The 16,016-nt window shown below is 32.2% G+C and overlaps 1 protein-coding gene across 3 annotated transcripts; it reads right to left on the bottom strand.

Annotated features, from left to right (window-relative positions):
- Positions 1 to 10,283: 10,283 nt before the first annotated feature.
- LOC108458472 (serine/threonine-protein phosphatase PP2A catalytic subunit) lies at positions 10,284 to 15,433 on the bottom strand. 3 transcript variants are annotated; one of them, XM_053027143.1, is made up of 12 exons: positions 15,013 to 15,433; positions 14,749 to 14,828; positions 14,492 to 14,548; positions 14,280 to 14,363; positions 13,788 to 13,859; positions 13,051 to 13,122; positions 12,821 to 12,861; positions 12,456 to 12,522; positions 11,678 to 11,869; positions 11,488 to 11,577; positions 11,280 to 11,387; positions 10,284 to 11,136 (listed from the first exon to the last, which is right to left on the bottom strand). In XM_053027143.1, exons 3-12 carry the CDS (start codon positions 14,510 to 14,512, stop codon positions 11,071 to 11,073), a joined length of 813 nt encoding a protein of 270 aa, XP_052883103.1. In that variant the 5' UTR covers positions 14,513 to 14,548; positions 14,749 to 14,828; positions 15,013 to 15,433; the 3' UTR covers positions 10,284 to 11,070. The 3 variants fall into 3 exon arrangements, with proteins under 3 accessions (XP_052883103.1, XP_017613381.1, XP_052883102.1); XM_017757892.2 differs by lacking the exon at positions 14,749 to 14,828 and having other exon boundaries at positions 15,013 to 15,426; XM_053027142.1 differs by lacking the exons at positions 11,488 to 11,577; positions 14,749 to 14,828 and having other exon boundaries at positions 15,013 to 15,426.
- Positions 15,434 to 16,016: the final 583 nt, after the last annotated feature.

Raw genomic sequence — 16,016 nt, 5'->3', positions numbered from 1 at the left:
AATGGAAATGGGATCGAGTCACGATGGATTTTGTGTCTGGGTTGCCATTGTCGACAAGTAAGAAAGATGCGATTTGGGTTGTTGTTGATAGACCGACTAAGTCGGCTCATTTTATTCCGTGACGTCGGATTATTCAACGGATAAACTAGCTGAATTGTATGTTTCTCGATTGTGAGATTACACGGGTACCCATTTCTATTGTGTCGGATAGAGATCCGAGATTCACCTCGCGATTTTGGAAGAAATTGCAAGAAGCTTTGGGTACCAAGTTGCATTTTAGCACCACTTTTCATCCCCAAACCGATGGTCAATCCGAGCGGATAATTCGGATACTCGAGGATATGTTGAGATCTGTATCCTTGAGTTTAGTGGTTCATGGGACGGTATCTACCTTTGATTGAGTTCGCACAAACAATAGTTTTCAGTCAAGCATTAAGATGGCGCCTTACGAGGCTTTGTACGGTCGAAAATGCCGTACACCATTGTTTTGGACCGAGCTCGGTGAAAGTAAAATTTTCGAGTTGATTTGATTAAAGATCTTTGAGCGAAAGTAAAAATAATTCGTGAAAGTCCAAGGCATCGATCGATCGTCGAAGTCGATGCGGATTTGAAACGAAAAGACATTAAGTATCGTGGGAGACAAAGTGTTTCTTAAAGTTTCACCTTGGAAAAGATACTCGATTTGGCCGTAAGGGCAAATTGAGTCCGAGATTCATTGGGCGTATGAAATCTCCGAACGAGTTGGTCCGATTGCATATAGGTTGCTTTTACCCCGAACTTGAAAGGATCCACAATGTTTTCATGTTTCGATGCTTGACGTTCTGATCCGATCCTTCGCACATAATAAGTCCCTCCAAGGTTGAAATTCAAGCCGATATGAGTTATGAAAAAGAACCAATTCAGTATCCTAGCTCGTGAAGTGAAAGAGTTGCGAAACAAAAGGTTCCTTTAGTAAAAGTGTTATGGCTCAAACACGGATGGAAGAAGCTACTTGGGAACCCGAGAACTCTATGAAAGAACGATACCCAAACTTATTTACCAAGAAGATTTTCGGGGACGAAAATTTCTTAAGTGGGGAGAGTTGTGACAACCTAAAGTGACCCTAGTCGGAAGCGGTTTCGGACCGCTAAACCGAGTCACCAAATTATTTGAATATGATAATTATTGTCTAAAATATGTGAATATGAATGTATGAAAGTTTTAAGCTTCGATTTAGTTAATTGCATGTGAAATTAGTTAATAGGACTTATGTGAGACACTTTTGAAATGTGATAGGTTAATCTATAAGGATCTATTAGTGCATGTAATCAAAAGGGTGGACTTGCATGTCAATTTCCCACTTAATTAGTAGTGGCGGCCATGACAATGAGGGTGGAAAAATGTGATGGGTAAAACATGTCATAAACATGTTGTGTTAATGCTTTATGTTAGAAATGATAAAATAAGGAGCATGGTAATAAAATAATGAAAAGGAAAATGATGAAGAAAAAAAAAAAGAAAAAAGTTCTCATGTTGTTGAACTTGGCCGAATAGAAGAAAGAAAAATAAGGGAAAGAGCTTGGAGAAAATCGGCTATGGTGGTTCACTAGACTAAGGTATGTTGATGTTGTTCCATGAGATTCATGCATATTTTTAGTTGTTAGCTTGAGTTCTACCTAGCCCATGGTTTAAATCTTTGCTATAAGATGGAGATGATATTCGGCCATGGGTGTTGCCTTCTTGGTTGGTGTTTGATGTTGTGGTGATGAGGCATGAAGATGAGCTAAGTTTCGGCTAAGGTGGACTTGTGTTGATGTCATTTGCATGCTAAGTGTGAAGCTTTGTAATGATACATGTGATGGTGATTGATGACTCTTGGATTTTCTTTTTAGCATGTTTGAGTTAGACATTAAGTTCTTTGTTTAACCCATGACCAAAATTGAAATGGTATGGTGTCTTGATGCATTCGGCCATGGTAGGAAGTAGATGAAATTGGTAGTAAGGTGAAGTGCAAATGTTAGTATTTGATTACTAGTGTATATATGTGTATTAGCCGAGTTTTGAACTTGAAACAAAATGGTATGTAGTCAATACAAGTAACCATATTTGTAGGAAGTATTAAGCATATAATCGGCCTCAACATAGACATGCATATTCGGCCGCATGAGGTAGATTGGTGTTGCATGTATTCGGTTAGAGGCAAGCATATTGATGCTTTTATCTTGGCTTAGATAATCGGCTAAAAGAAAGTGTGAGCTAATATGTTGAGTTGATTCATGATTTCATATATATGTGACTCTAATGTCTAATGTATATATGGGTTAAGTACCTTGAGTTTCTCTTTTTGATGTTCAAATGATTAAATCAATTTATTTGTTAAATTAAGCTCAAGAGCAAAGGGGAACTAAATCCGATAAAGGGAAGGAAAAGTGATCGAATAGCCGTCGAAATCGTTCGAAAACATCCGAGGTAAGTTTTCGAGTAATGAAACTTAGTTTACAATTTGATTAAGTCATGACGTATAATCATAACAAATATACGGTGATATAATGATTCTACTTGAATTATATGTTGAGTTAATTAGTCTATACGTATGATGGGTAGCCGTATGTGCATAGAGATCATGTCACAAAGCAAACCAAATCATGCTGTTTGTATGTGGCTATTGAGCCGAAAATGGGAATGCTTAATAATTGACTTGTGTTTGAATTCTAGTTATGAAAATGAAATAAAGATGTGTCATGATTTACTGATATGTGCATGAATATTCGGATGATAACGGGGCTAAGTCCCGAAGGCATTTGTGCTAGTGACTAATTCCGGGCTAAGTCCCGAAGGCATTTGTGCTAGTGACTAATTCCGGGCTAAGTCCCGAAGGCATTTGTGCGAGTTACTATATCCGGGCTAAGTCCCGAAGGCATTTGTGCGAACTACTATATCCGGGCTAAGTCCCGAAGGCATTTGAGCAAGTAGCTATATCCGGTTAAATCCCGAAGGTACTTGGTTTGGGAATGAGCGATCTTGCTGTAATAATTTCAATTAATATGCTCGTAAAATCCCAACGATGAGGTATGTTTCGTATATGCATTGGATTAGTTGATTCCTTTTAAATAGTATTCACTCAGTCGATTAATGAGCTTCCGGCTTTTAGTTAAGTTGATCTCTTATGTATGAGTATAAGGGTTGGTAATGTGAAGTAGGTATGATTTTGAGAATGTATGTATATGAAATTATCCGTTTAGTCATATGAATGCTATACTTCAATTGTGCCTAATTTCATTGCTCAAAACTTACTAAGCATTAAATGCTTACTCCGTTTCTTTGATTCTCTGTTTTATAGATTTTGGTTCGTCAGCTATCGGACTCGAGATTGTCGAAGTCGAAGTCGTCCACACTATCAAAGCCCTTTTGGTACACTTTTGGTTGAACTCTGAAAATGGCATGTATAGGACTACCCTTTTTGTTGTTGGTCATGTACCCTTTGGTTTTGTATAAACTTGGATAGCCATGCGAAAATGGCTTATATATACTTTGGGCATAGCATTATAATCATTTTGTATGTTGTTCATTGAGAGGTATGGAAATATTTGGTAACGATTAGCCATTGGAATGGTTAATCATGATCATTTTGCTGCTTTGTATGACAAATTCTAGTTGATTCATGGAAAACCATGAAATAGGTAAAGTTTACCTTAAAAACAGATGCTGACAGCAGCAGTGGTGTGGATTTGAAAAATCACTAAAAATAGTAGGAATGGAATTAAATAGTGAATAAATTATTTAATCTAACCTTGATGAATCTACTTTCATATGGAAGAAACGAAACAATCATATGAGTCGTAGTTTAGGAGATATTTAAGTTTTCATGGAACAGGGCCAGAGCGATTTCTGGATCCCCTGATCTGACTTTGGAAATTCACTATAAATTAACCAAAGATAATTAGAGGTCATGCCATGTATGTATAGATTTCATTTTGAGTCTATTTTCGTTAGAAACAAACAGAATAAGTAATGAAGCCCTGCACAGGAAGATATATAAGTTGTAATGCATAAAGGTCAGAGCAGTCGAACCCTGAAACAGGGGAGACTTTAACTAATAAACTGTACTAATTGGCTTGACAAAAAATTCTAGAAAACAATTTGTAGATGGATATATGAGTCTAGTTTCAGGTAAAATTTACGAAACTGGTTTTCGAGTTTTGGAACTCAAGATATGATTTTTAAGGTAACAGTGACGCAGTTAGCCAGCTTGTCTGGAAATTTTTAAAATGGATTGTGAAAATAAATGAAATAAGTCTGTAAATACCTCGTGTTCGACTCCGGAAACGGTCTCGGGTACGGGGTGTTACATTTTAGGTTGCTGAAATTTTGAAGCACCAGGAACTCTATAATGGCTGATATTTTCGGTGGTGAAGAGAGGGAATTGAGAAAGATGATAGCTAGCTTTAGGTTTATTATTATTTTATCCTTTTTTTGTCACCTAACATTTGACCATCCCTTAATTTAAAGCTCCATGTCCAGCCACTAATATAATATTGGTCTATTTGCTCAATAAAGACTCTAATTTATGTCCCATAAATAGAACTTTTGCACTTTATGCGATTTAATCCTTTTTCGCAATTAAGCTCACAAACGCTAAAATTACTTAACCAAATTTTTCATGCACTGACATAGACATGCTATAACTCTAAAATAGTGATAAAATACTTTCTCCATCTTCGGATTGGTGGTCTCAAAACCACTGTTCTGACTAAGCCCAAAATCGGGCTGTTACACACTTCCCTTAGCTGGCCACATATGGAGCAAAGTTTGAATGTTTCAAACTTTGCTAAATTTAGCTCGGGGCAAATCTTCAAAGGCACAAAAAATGGAGGGGTTTGAATAGGATTTTAAGGAAACTGAAGGGCTATTTTGAAATTAATTTAATCAGCTAAATAAGCTAATTGGGTCAACTTATTGGGTCAGTTTCGAGCTGCAAATTTTCTTATTGGATCAGTCTTCAATGCCAAGTACACTGAGCCACTTTCTCCTTCAGGCTTTATATTAATTTTTAACCCAATTTAGCTTGGATAAAAATTAAATATAAATTATATAAAATCATTTGGACCAACCTTGGCTGGAAAAATATTTAATCTTGCCCTTGGTTCACTTGATGTAAAAAATTCCCAATGGTTCAAGCTTTTCAAGGTGTCTACCGAGCCAATTTTCACCTTTTGTGCAAAATTGTCGAAAATAAATCAAATTTGTGAAAATTTATTATAAAAATAATTAAAATTAAATATGTTAATAATTTAAGTGAATATAATTAAAGTGTGAATTTTGACAAAATTTACTACAAAACTTCATGAATTAGAGCTCAAAATGTGCTGAAAAAGTCTATATATTTTTGTGTTTCCAATATACACAATAGATGAATACTTTAACAGTTGAACTTAGTGGTGAAAAAGTCAAAGAAATGTGGGATAAGAGACTGACAGAAATATTATGTGATATTTGTATTAAAGAGATATTGAAAGGTAATAGATCTGGTACTCATTTCACAAAAGATGGATGGTTGAAAATAATGACCAACTTCGAGAAAGAAACAGACAAGGCTTATTCACAAAGGCCACCTAAAAGTAGGTGAGATGCCTTGAAAAAAGAATGGAAAGCTTGGAAGAAACTTAAAGGCAGAGATACTAATCTAGGGTGGAATCCTATAAAAAGAATCTTTGATACATCAGATGATTGGCGGGAGAGTAAGCTAAAGGTATATTAATAATTCTCAATATTTTTGTTTTTTTCTTATTTATGAGGTTATTGATAATTTCTTATTAAACTAGTAACTTATATATAGGTTGTACCTGAAGCTCGAAAATTTAGAACACCGGGCATTGATCTTGAATTCAAAGGGAAGTTGGGCTAAATGTTCATGGAGGTAGTTGCAACCGGTGATAAAACATGGACACCTTCTTCTGGTACACTCTGTATTGAATTTTTTGAGGCTGTTGACAATGACATACCTGAAGAAAATGAGGAAGAAAATGTGAGAAATGATGTTCACATTTTAAATCATGTTCACATTGATGGAAATGATCAAAAAAGGAAAACACCTGAGATATCAACTTCACATTTTAAAACGGGAAGGAAGAAATCCTCAAAGCAAATTGGAGAGGATGCAAGATTGTCCCAGTAAAATAGAAAAATTATGCAATGTAGCTAACAATATGAGCCAAGCTACATCTAGTTTGACTCCTGTTATGGATCCATATGGTATTCCACAAGCAGTCAAAGTGTTTGATTGCATGTCGGAATAAGTTCCTAAAGCTAGTCCACTCTACTTTTTCTCACTGAAATTATTATTCAATAAGGACAAGTAAATTATGTTTTTATCAATTAATTCCAAGATTAGAGCTTTGTGGCTTAAGACGGAAATTTGGGATAGTTGAAAATTTTCTAGTCTTTTAGGGTCTAGAGATATCTACTATGTGACTAAACAACAATGTTAAACTAGTTTTATCAATAGTTGTTTATGTTTGGTTTTTGGATATTGAATTTATGTTCTACTTATTTATGTGTAATATAGTTTTATCAATAGTTGTTTATATTTGATTTTGGATATAAAATTTGTTTACAGGTGATGAGTATGGTTGACAATTCCAGCGGTGATGAAAGTGATGATGAAAGGGAAAAGAAAGGGATTTTACAATGCATGTAATGCTTTAACCAATTATTTGTTGTTGCATCGTCTTCTGTGTAATTATATTATGAGAAGTATATATTGAAGCAACTATGCATGGATGCAAAATAATCAAATGAGGCATGGATCCAAGAGATCCTTGACGGTTATGGATCACATTGTATGATTAATTTTAGGATGTCTAAAATTGTATTCACAAGTTTGTTGAGAGTTTTGGAGACAAGATATAATTTGCAAACTTTAAGACACGTATCTTCTCGTGAAATGTTAAGAATTTTTTTGTACATCTTGGGCACAGGTGAAAAATTTTCCCAATGTTGAGAAAGATTTCAAAGGTTTGGAGCAACAATAAATTGATACTTTGCGATTGTGCTTAAAAAAGTTTAAAGGATGATTATTGATCTAATTGCACCCAAAGATTTTTTTTTAGCTCAATACCCGAACAAATACGTAATAATTCTAGATATATGTCACATTTTAAGATTAAAACTTAATATTATATTATTATATTCTAATATTTTTTAATTAAAAATATGATGGGAGTAATATGATTATCTATTCAGGATTGCATAGGTGCAATTAATGATACTTATATTGTGACTATTCTTCCACCAAATGAAAAAATTCTCTACATCGGAAGAAAATGTGTCCCGACTCAGAATGTTATGACAATGTGAGATTTTGATTTGTTTTACATTTCTTATGGCTGGATGGGAAGGACTGACACATGACACTAGAATATTTTTTGATGCAATTCGAGATTCAAAATACAAATTTTCACACCCACCAAATGATAAGATATTTCATTTATTTTTTAAATAATAAATTATAAGTTCTTTAATTTATAATTTTTAAAAATAAACAATTCTTGAATTAATTGTTTATCATATTATGACATGTAGGAAAATATTATATTGTTGGTTCTAGATATCCTTAAATGAAGTGTTATATTGGACCATATAGAGGTCAGCGATATCACTTACATGACTTTCATAGAGGTAGACCAATATCTGGTAAAAAAGAGATATTCAATTATTCACATTCATCATTATGTAGTGTGATAAAAAGAAAAGCAAATGATGATTGCTGTTGCTACAATGGCTATATACAATTTTATTCGAAAATATATCGGTCGAAATGATACAGATTTTATGGAATACGAAAATATTAACAGGACATATGAGAATATTATTAATGGAGAAGATGTGCATGATGGAGAAAGTGATGATGGTAATGATGATAGTGGTGAATCAAACAATTCAAGTGGTTTTGAAATAGAATTAACAAGAGATGCTATAGCTTCTAGTTTAATGAATTCATTTTAAATTGTAAATGTTAATGTAAAATTTTAATATTTTATATTTGGTATATAAATATTACCTTTTTGAAATTTTAATCCAAATACATGTAATATATTGTTTTCTATGTTATGTTAATATCTAATATGTATTATATATTCAAATTAAATTTTAAAATAAAATAATACAAATATATTAAAATTATTAATTAAAAATAAAAAATTAAAATAATACAACTGTGTTAACATCATTAATTTTCTCTTACCGCATAAGTTGGGTTTAATTTTTTAAATTAAAGATAAACGAGGTAGGAGTCCAGATAAAAGAGGTCATGAGACTCAGCATGCTTCAGATTCATATTCCTTAATCGGTTAAACCATGAGCATTTGTCAGGCATGCAGTGCGATACATGCTCCGGGAGCCGCGCCTCCTCTTCATGCTCATTCGTATTACCATAGCCATATTGATCTTCACCGTCATCCCGGCCTCACAAGTTGCACATGGCATTTCAAAGAAAATTGATAGAAATTTATGATTGATTAGAAGGGAAAATGGATTTTGCAGTAAATATAAACAAATTTGAGACATAGGTAGAGCGGGAGAAATTAGAAAATTTTCAAGCCAGTATTTATAATTAAAATGTAAACCTAATTTAGGCTATAATTAATCACGCAAATACAGAAATTCAAATTAATATTAAACTTATCATTTTATTTAAATTTATCACAAATATTTATTTTTAAAATTTTGTTTAACTTATTATATATATATATATATATATATATATTGAATAGATAAGTTATGTAATTTAAAAAGTACTTTTAAGAAAATGTGATAATTTAAAAATAATTTAAACCAGTTGCTTAATTAAAATACACTAAATATATAAACTAAATAAATTAGTATATTGAAATATACTAAACAAATATTTATGTTTAATTTAAATTATAATAAATTAGTTAATTAAAATATGTTAAAACAAAATTATTAGAGAAGTTTAAATCTAAATATGACCTCTAAGATAGTATGTGTTTAATAATTAAAATATAAAATTAAATTCATTTAATATTAAAATAGTGTTTCAATTTAATATTATATTAAAACACACCTAATATATCTTAATTTACGAGTCATAATTGAGTTTATTAAAATATTATTAATATATGGATCAATGTATAAACTTAAATATATTAAATATAGGCTCATATTATATTTTAAGTTTATGAATATTTTAATATACGGGATATATTAAGATTCAGTTAATATTTTAAACTATTTTTAATATTTAAATTAGTTATATTTTAATATAATTTTAAATATGAATTTATAGATACAATTTTATAATATATTTTAATTAATAAATATTAGATATAATATGTAGGGAATGCACGGGATGTTAATAAATATTTAAATTCATATTTAATGAAAAATATTAGATAAAATAGAAATTAAATGCAAAAAGTGAGAGAGCCCCAGTTCTTGCATATATAACCTATGTACTTTTTTTATATTATATATAGATTTATAGATGATGCCTAATGTGTCAATTTGGATGACGGTTCCATTATTTATAACGAATGTAAAAACTTATAAACTAATGGAAATATATTTTACTATTTATTATATTATTAAATTGTATTTTATATAATAAAGTTTGTAATAATTTGAGTTATGCAATTAAGTTGAAGTTGGATTAAGTTATTCACAATAATTAATTTTAATAATAGATAAAAGATATCAATACTAAATAATTAATTAACATTTAATTAGTGATCATATCGATATTAAATTCGATTTTTAAAATTAATTTTTAACTAAATTACACTAATCACTTTAAAATGATTGTCAATTATTATTATAGCATTAAATCATTTAAAATTAAGATTAAACATTATAAATAACATTAAACAAAAATGAGTTAGAAGCATTAGATTAGCAATTCTTCAAAGAAAAATAGAGATGGAAAAAATCAATGAGTTGATTTTCATTGATCATATGTTTATTTATTTAGTTGACTAATACTAAATTTATTTCAAGCCCAGGTTTTCCATTTACTTAAAATCAAACCATAATGACACTGGTTTAGTAACATTTTTCAATCAATCTTTTTAAAAAAATATTATTTGCGTGGTCTCACTCCAAATCAATTGCGATTAATTGTTTTAAAAAAGGAAATATTGGCATTCTTACTCCTTTCCCAACAGAAATTAGAATTGAGTTTATTTTCGAGAGCAAGTTTGGCTCTTTCAACTTAAAAACTCAGTTTAGATGTATTTTCCAAGTTGAAAGAAAATTCAATTTTTAACAAATTGGAAATAAACTAGTAATTTTACAAGACCTAACCTATATCCTTCAAATTTCTACTACATCAGAATGTATGAGAATAACATGAAAATACATAAATATCTAAATTTATAGGTCAACCGAAGCACAGACCTTCACTCTAATGTTGGATCCCTCAACATTCCCTATCCCTCGTAAAAGACTTTAAATACATTTATGATCAATAAAATATATACGGATACATTGCTACTCAGAAACCTACCCAACCTAAAACTAACAATAAAATTGACATCATGGAAGGGTTATTCTACCCCCATTCCCGTTCTTTCAACCCCAACAAATATTAAGGTTAGGTTATGGATACTTGGGGGGAAAGTAAAACAACCATTATTCATACACTACGGGGAGATGTGTCACCCTGTTAATAATGACGGATTTCTCAGAAAGCAATAAACACATTACGTATTTAAGTTTTCCATCTCTGTACCAAGGTCAAAAAGATAGGATGACCCACCCCAACAACAAAAAAAAGGAATCAGAATTAAAAAGAACTGCATAATGGATACAGTCCAATATTGCCCATCTTTTATCTGCTATGCAATCACTATGACAGAAAATCGAAGGGTAAGACAGATTAAAGGTCATCTTCATAGCTAGCATATACATGCTTTTGGTGCTCACCATATCAAAAAAAAAAAAAAAGATATGTAAGAATGGCAGGCAGTAGATGCAACAGACATCTGCAAAGGATCCACAACTACCTGACTATGTAAGGGGAGAGGAGAGGAACAAAAGTTGAGTATCTTGAATAAGTTGTGGCATATAGCTGCTTCACAGGAAGTAATCCGGTGTTCTACGGGTAACATCAGGTTCACCTCTCCTTGGAGCTGGCTCAAACTGCAGCAAGATGAACTTAATGATTTTGCAAATACGCAAAGAATCCAAGGAGTCAATTTCAAAGGTTAGCGTTGCTCCTTTTACATTTATTTGTGAACAAAAGTGCACGCAGAGATTGCAAAAGGTTAGAAAGAGAGAGAGACCTGGATGAATGTGTGACTCTTGCAATCGTCAACTTCCAATATAGAAGCCATGTTTCCACAGCGATAACAGTAATTAGGAGCACTGAATATAGTAACCACCTTTTGTTCCTGTCCCAATAAAATAATTCTGAATCAACAACCTGAAGCAATTTGCACAGAGCATACAAGAAAAAATAATAATAATTTAACTTTTGACAATCATATGTACATGTGCCCAGTTAAATCCATCCATAACCAGCTGATGAGCTCTAGCAATCAATTTTAAACTGTTCGTGTGATTAAATTGTTCAGATATATCCTGCAGAGAAGAATGCAAGATTTTGATTATAGAAAATAAGAATAGAAGGCAAAGGCAACCACAAAAGCGTTGAAGACTGGACACTCTGAACATAAGTTACCTGACCAAAAGTATATCCAGCACCACGTGGTGAAATACCCCAACCGCATCTATCATCTGGGTCAGACCACAATAAATCACACATGGGTCCTTCATGAGGAACCTCTTGAACACGATCAAAGTTTCTTATATTATCCAGGGTTTCAATTGAAGGGGACAATCCACCATGCAGACAAAATATTTCTGATTCCACCTAGAATGAAGATATCAGCACTACATTAGTGAACAGAAATACCAATATCATTTTAACTATCATCATCTCCACTTCAGCTCTAGCAAGTGCAGAGTTAACATGCAAACATTACAAAAGCCATATAAACCTTTAGACAGGTACAGACCATATAGCAATGAAGTTGGTTATATTGAGTTGACATTAATCATTAAACAATTAATCTTCTAATGCAGTGAATTATTTGTTAAAACTTTTAGCTGTCTTGAATCTAGCTTAAACATAAATACAAGAAACAGTCCTACATTCTGGAAAAATTGATGATATCATTTTGAAGGTTAGGAGCTAAGAGACTTTTAGTTTCTTAGAAATATCTCAAGATGCTTTGTAATGAGATTATAGCAAGCATAAATGCATAGGAAAGTCATTCAAACCCCCAAAATAAATAGGAATAACATTTTAAACTAAAATTATATAATACTAGAAAGACAACAATACAAGGTATACAGGACAAATAAAATAGAAGCCCATTTAAGCATAAACGTCAAATAACACCAAGACTAAAGCAATTACTTCAAATTAATATGCACCTTGCACTAGTTTTACTCACCAAAGCAGTTAATGGAAAATAGTCAAAAAGGTCTGTAAAGATCTTCCAAACATTAGCATTGCCATACCTATAAGTAAATCACCAGAAAAAGTATTGTCATTGATTTGCAAAAGGAAGAAGCAACTATATTGCCTCCACATATGCAATTTATTTTAAGAGTATTACCTCCAGATACTTAAATCTAGTATATCATACCACGTAAAGCAAATACAATACTACTTTTTTCCCTTAACTGGAAAAAAGAGTAATTTGAAGATATCATTGAAAAGAAAAATGATAAAGAATAAGAAGACATTTAGTAAAGCTAGTACACTGATGGCTCATAATACTACAGCCCTTTAAATGATGTTGTGTATTGAACTTACTTCCGAAGACATTCATCATAAAACCCATAAACTTGAGTGATCTGCCCAAAAAGGAAAGGCTCAAGAATTAGCTTAAAATTTCCTATGATAGTCGAGTTCATATCAAACTCTTTGCTAAGACTCAGATGTGCAAATTGCAAAAATATAACACCATAAAAAGCCAAACTTTTGCACATGTGCACTTGTTTGGACAAGGAATGAAGGCCTTGAAGAAAAGGTAAATTTCATACCTGGCGGCTTTCATGATTTCCTCTGAGAATGGTAATCCGCTGTGGATAACGAACTTTTAAAGCCACCAACAGCTGAAAGAAGAAAAAATCAGTATCATCTAAATAGAAAATTTGAATGACTTAAGTTTGCTATTGATCTCTACTTACAAAGTTTATGCTAGCAAATGCAAAATTGTCTGTGAGTGTGATATAATATTCATCTTTATGAACAGAAAAAGTAACAGTACGCAACATCATTTAACTCCGGTGTTTTGAGAAATATCTAGCATGAAGTATACTATCATTGAAGTGGAAAGCAATGATAAACTGCTAAAAAAGAAGCTCCGCATCATATTCCTCCTGTACTACATCGAATTTAAAAGTCCTTCAAGATAGAGACCTAAAGTGATAGGAGATAGTGCAGTAACTATAGATCCAAAACTCCTATCCGAACAAAGATCTAATGATCCCACCCTCTCTTTACCCAGAATTATTGGCCCAACAACAACTGAAATCTTCAAAAAGGTAAAGGCATTTCAAATTCTTAGTGTTGAAGGCTTTTGAGTTTAAACCAAGGCAGGTGTTTTTCCTGGTCCTGATAGCAGGATGTGGTCAAATTCCATTAACACAACTAGCACTTAGAACCCTTAAAATTGTTATCTAAATATGTTATTTCTGCCTCTACTTTAGCAGAAGCAGAACACAAAATTTCATGACAAGGGCTGAAAAAGGAAATTCATAATTTAAGATGTACATACCGTAACGGTTTCAACAGAATAGTATCCACGATCCACATAATCTCCCATAAACAAATAGTTTGTATCAGGGCACTGCCAAGTAGGATAAAACACATTAAGGGATTCGCTCAAAGGAAAGACCAATCATGAAGCAAAATTGTGTAACAGACAGGGGAAAAGCATATAACTAGTTGAAAAGCGTCCTACAAATGCATGAATGACACTGGTAAAGCACAATCTAATGGCAAAAACAGGTAAAAGATTAAGTAGACAAATTTTATTAAAACAGAACACTTATGCATGAAAGTGCTGGACAGTGGAGACAAAAAGTTCACATGTCAATGCATGCAAAAGAGCATAAATTAAAAATATTCGCATTACAAATATGATCAATCAAGATACCTCTGGAGAGCTCCAACTTCAAAACATTGAGGTCTGAACTAATTATTTTACACATTCCCCGCTGAAACAGAACTGAATACAAAAATCAACAGTCAAAGTCAGAACAAGTACCTTCCCTCCAATTCGAAAAAGTTCTGCAAGATCATGAAACTGCCCATGGATGTCACCACAAATTGTCACCGGGCTTCTCACAGGCTGTTAAAACAAAAATCAATGCTTTCCCAGTTTACGGAGGAGCAATCTCAACATCTCCAAAATACGCCAATAAATAAACAAATATAGACATAGATGCCTGAAACACAAGCCAGACTAAGATAATAAACCTGGACATTGCTTTCTTTCATCAGTATTTCCTTTGCCTTATCACATAATGCTCTGACCTAAACAATACATTATGAGAAAAAAATAGTTATTAAAAGTTATATTCCACAACACAAGACAGACAAAGACAAGCTTCCATTGACCCAAATTAAAACAACACAAATAAGATGAAACAAAGAAAACTCCAGGAGCAACAAGTTTAAAATTTAAACCCACAACACTTATTCCGAGCAAATACCCCGAGTTATGTTGAAATTACCTATATCAAATAAAAATAAATCATTTTCTTTCCCTGCTTTAAAGAAGAAGAAAAAGAAGCTGCAGTTTTTGTTCATAACTCTGAATTGAAATTTAAACAGAAAAAAAAAAGAGAGAATTAGCTGTAAATATTGCAATAAACACTATTCACAAATCAGAGCCTAATCGATTATTCACAAATTTTAAAAAATATATTATTGGATTAATTCCTGGTAAATTTTGGCACTTTCTTGGAAACAAACAGATAGAGAAAAATTTAAGGTACCTGCTGCTCCGAAAGTGGCTTACACTGCATGAGCTGCGAGATCTGCTCATCGAGATCGGTGGTCAAGTCTGTTGGTGACGAATTGGCGCCCATGTTTAATTTTTCAGTTGGAAGACTCGAGCGTGGAAATCGTTATCCGGATCAGGGATAACCCTAACCCTATTTTGGATTGAGAATTTTCTTTTTTCTTTTTGTTTTAACTTTCTTTTTTTATCTCCTTTTCACTCTTTTCCTGGCTCTCTTGCTTCTATCACGAAGACGAAATGAAATGTAAGGGCGCGTGAACTGACACAGAGAGTGGAGCGTGAACAGTGTGAGTGTTATAAAGCCACGTCACACTACTAAACTGTTATAAAGCCACTTCACCACACGTTCCGGGGAGCGCTCCTCAGAATGAGATTTTCTTAAGCTCCCTTCAAATGCTAACGGGAAAAGAAAAGTATAAAGGGATATTATATTTTTAGTATCTATATTTTGTTCCAATTTTCAAATTAGTATCTAAGTTCTTATTTTATCCAGATTGGTAATGGAATTTGGTTTATATCACATATTTAAATATATTTTCTTAATGCATTAAAATAAGATGACATGAAAAATAATATATAATAATAAATTTACTTTGTAATTAAAATTATTTAGGGTTGGAAATTAATTTTGTATAAATTCAAATTTTGGTTACCAAAATTTACAAGGAAATTCCAAAATTTTTAAGGATTTACAAAAACTTCTAAGTCGTTACCAAAATTTCTAATAAATTATTGAAATTTCTAAAGTTACTCAAAAATTTCTAGGACTTTACCAAAATTTCTAATATGCCATATTTTTTTTTATCTCTTGGTATCTTGGCACATTAATGAATTTTATGCTTCTCCTCACAAGTCCCTTAGTGTTTTCCATTTTAAACATGTTTATATGAGTTTTCTTTGAGTATTTGTATATATTTTGTGATTGTAACACCTCGATACTTGACCCAATCATCGGGTCCAAGTTACAAGGTGCCACAT

Source organism: Gossypium arboreum, chromosome 4, assembly GCF_025698485.1.
Source record: "Gossypium arboreum isolate Shixiya-1 chromosome 4, ASM2569848v2, whole genome shotgun sequence".
Taxonomy (NCBI): Eukaryota; Viridiplantae; Streptophyta; class Magnoliopsida; order Malvales; family Malvaceae; genus Gossypium; species Gossypium arboreum.
The sequence above is the reverse complement of the archived record's forward strand: the minus strand, read 5'-3'. Positions and strand labels throughout refer to the sequence as shown.

Bases quoted from the DNA above. Each gene is read 5' to 3' on its own strand.
- LOC108458472 (XM_017757892.2), bottom strand. From the start codon at position 15,105: ATGGGCGCCAATTCGTCACCAACAGACTTGACCACCGATCTCGATGAG. The intron at 11,388-11,487 runs GTACATATGATT...TTATTGGGACAG, and splicing joins ATGGATTTAACTGGGCACAT to GAACAAAAGGTGGTTACTAT. The intron at 11,137-11,279 runs GTCTCTCTCTCT...ATCTTGCTGCAG, and splicing joins AGAGTCACACATTCATCCAG to TTTGAGCCAGCTCCAAGGAG.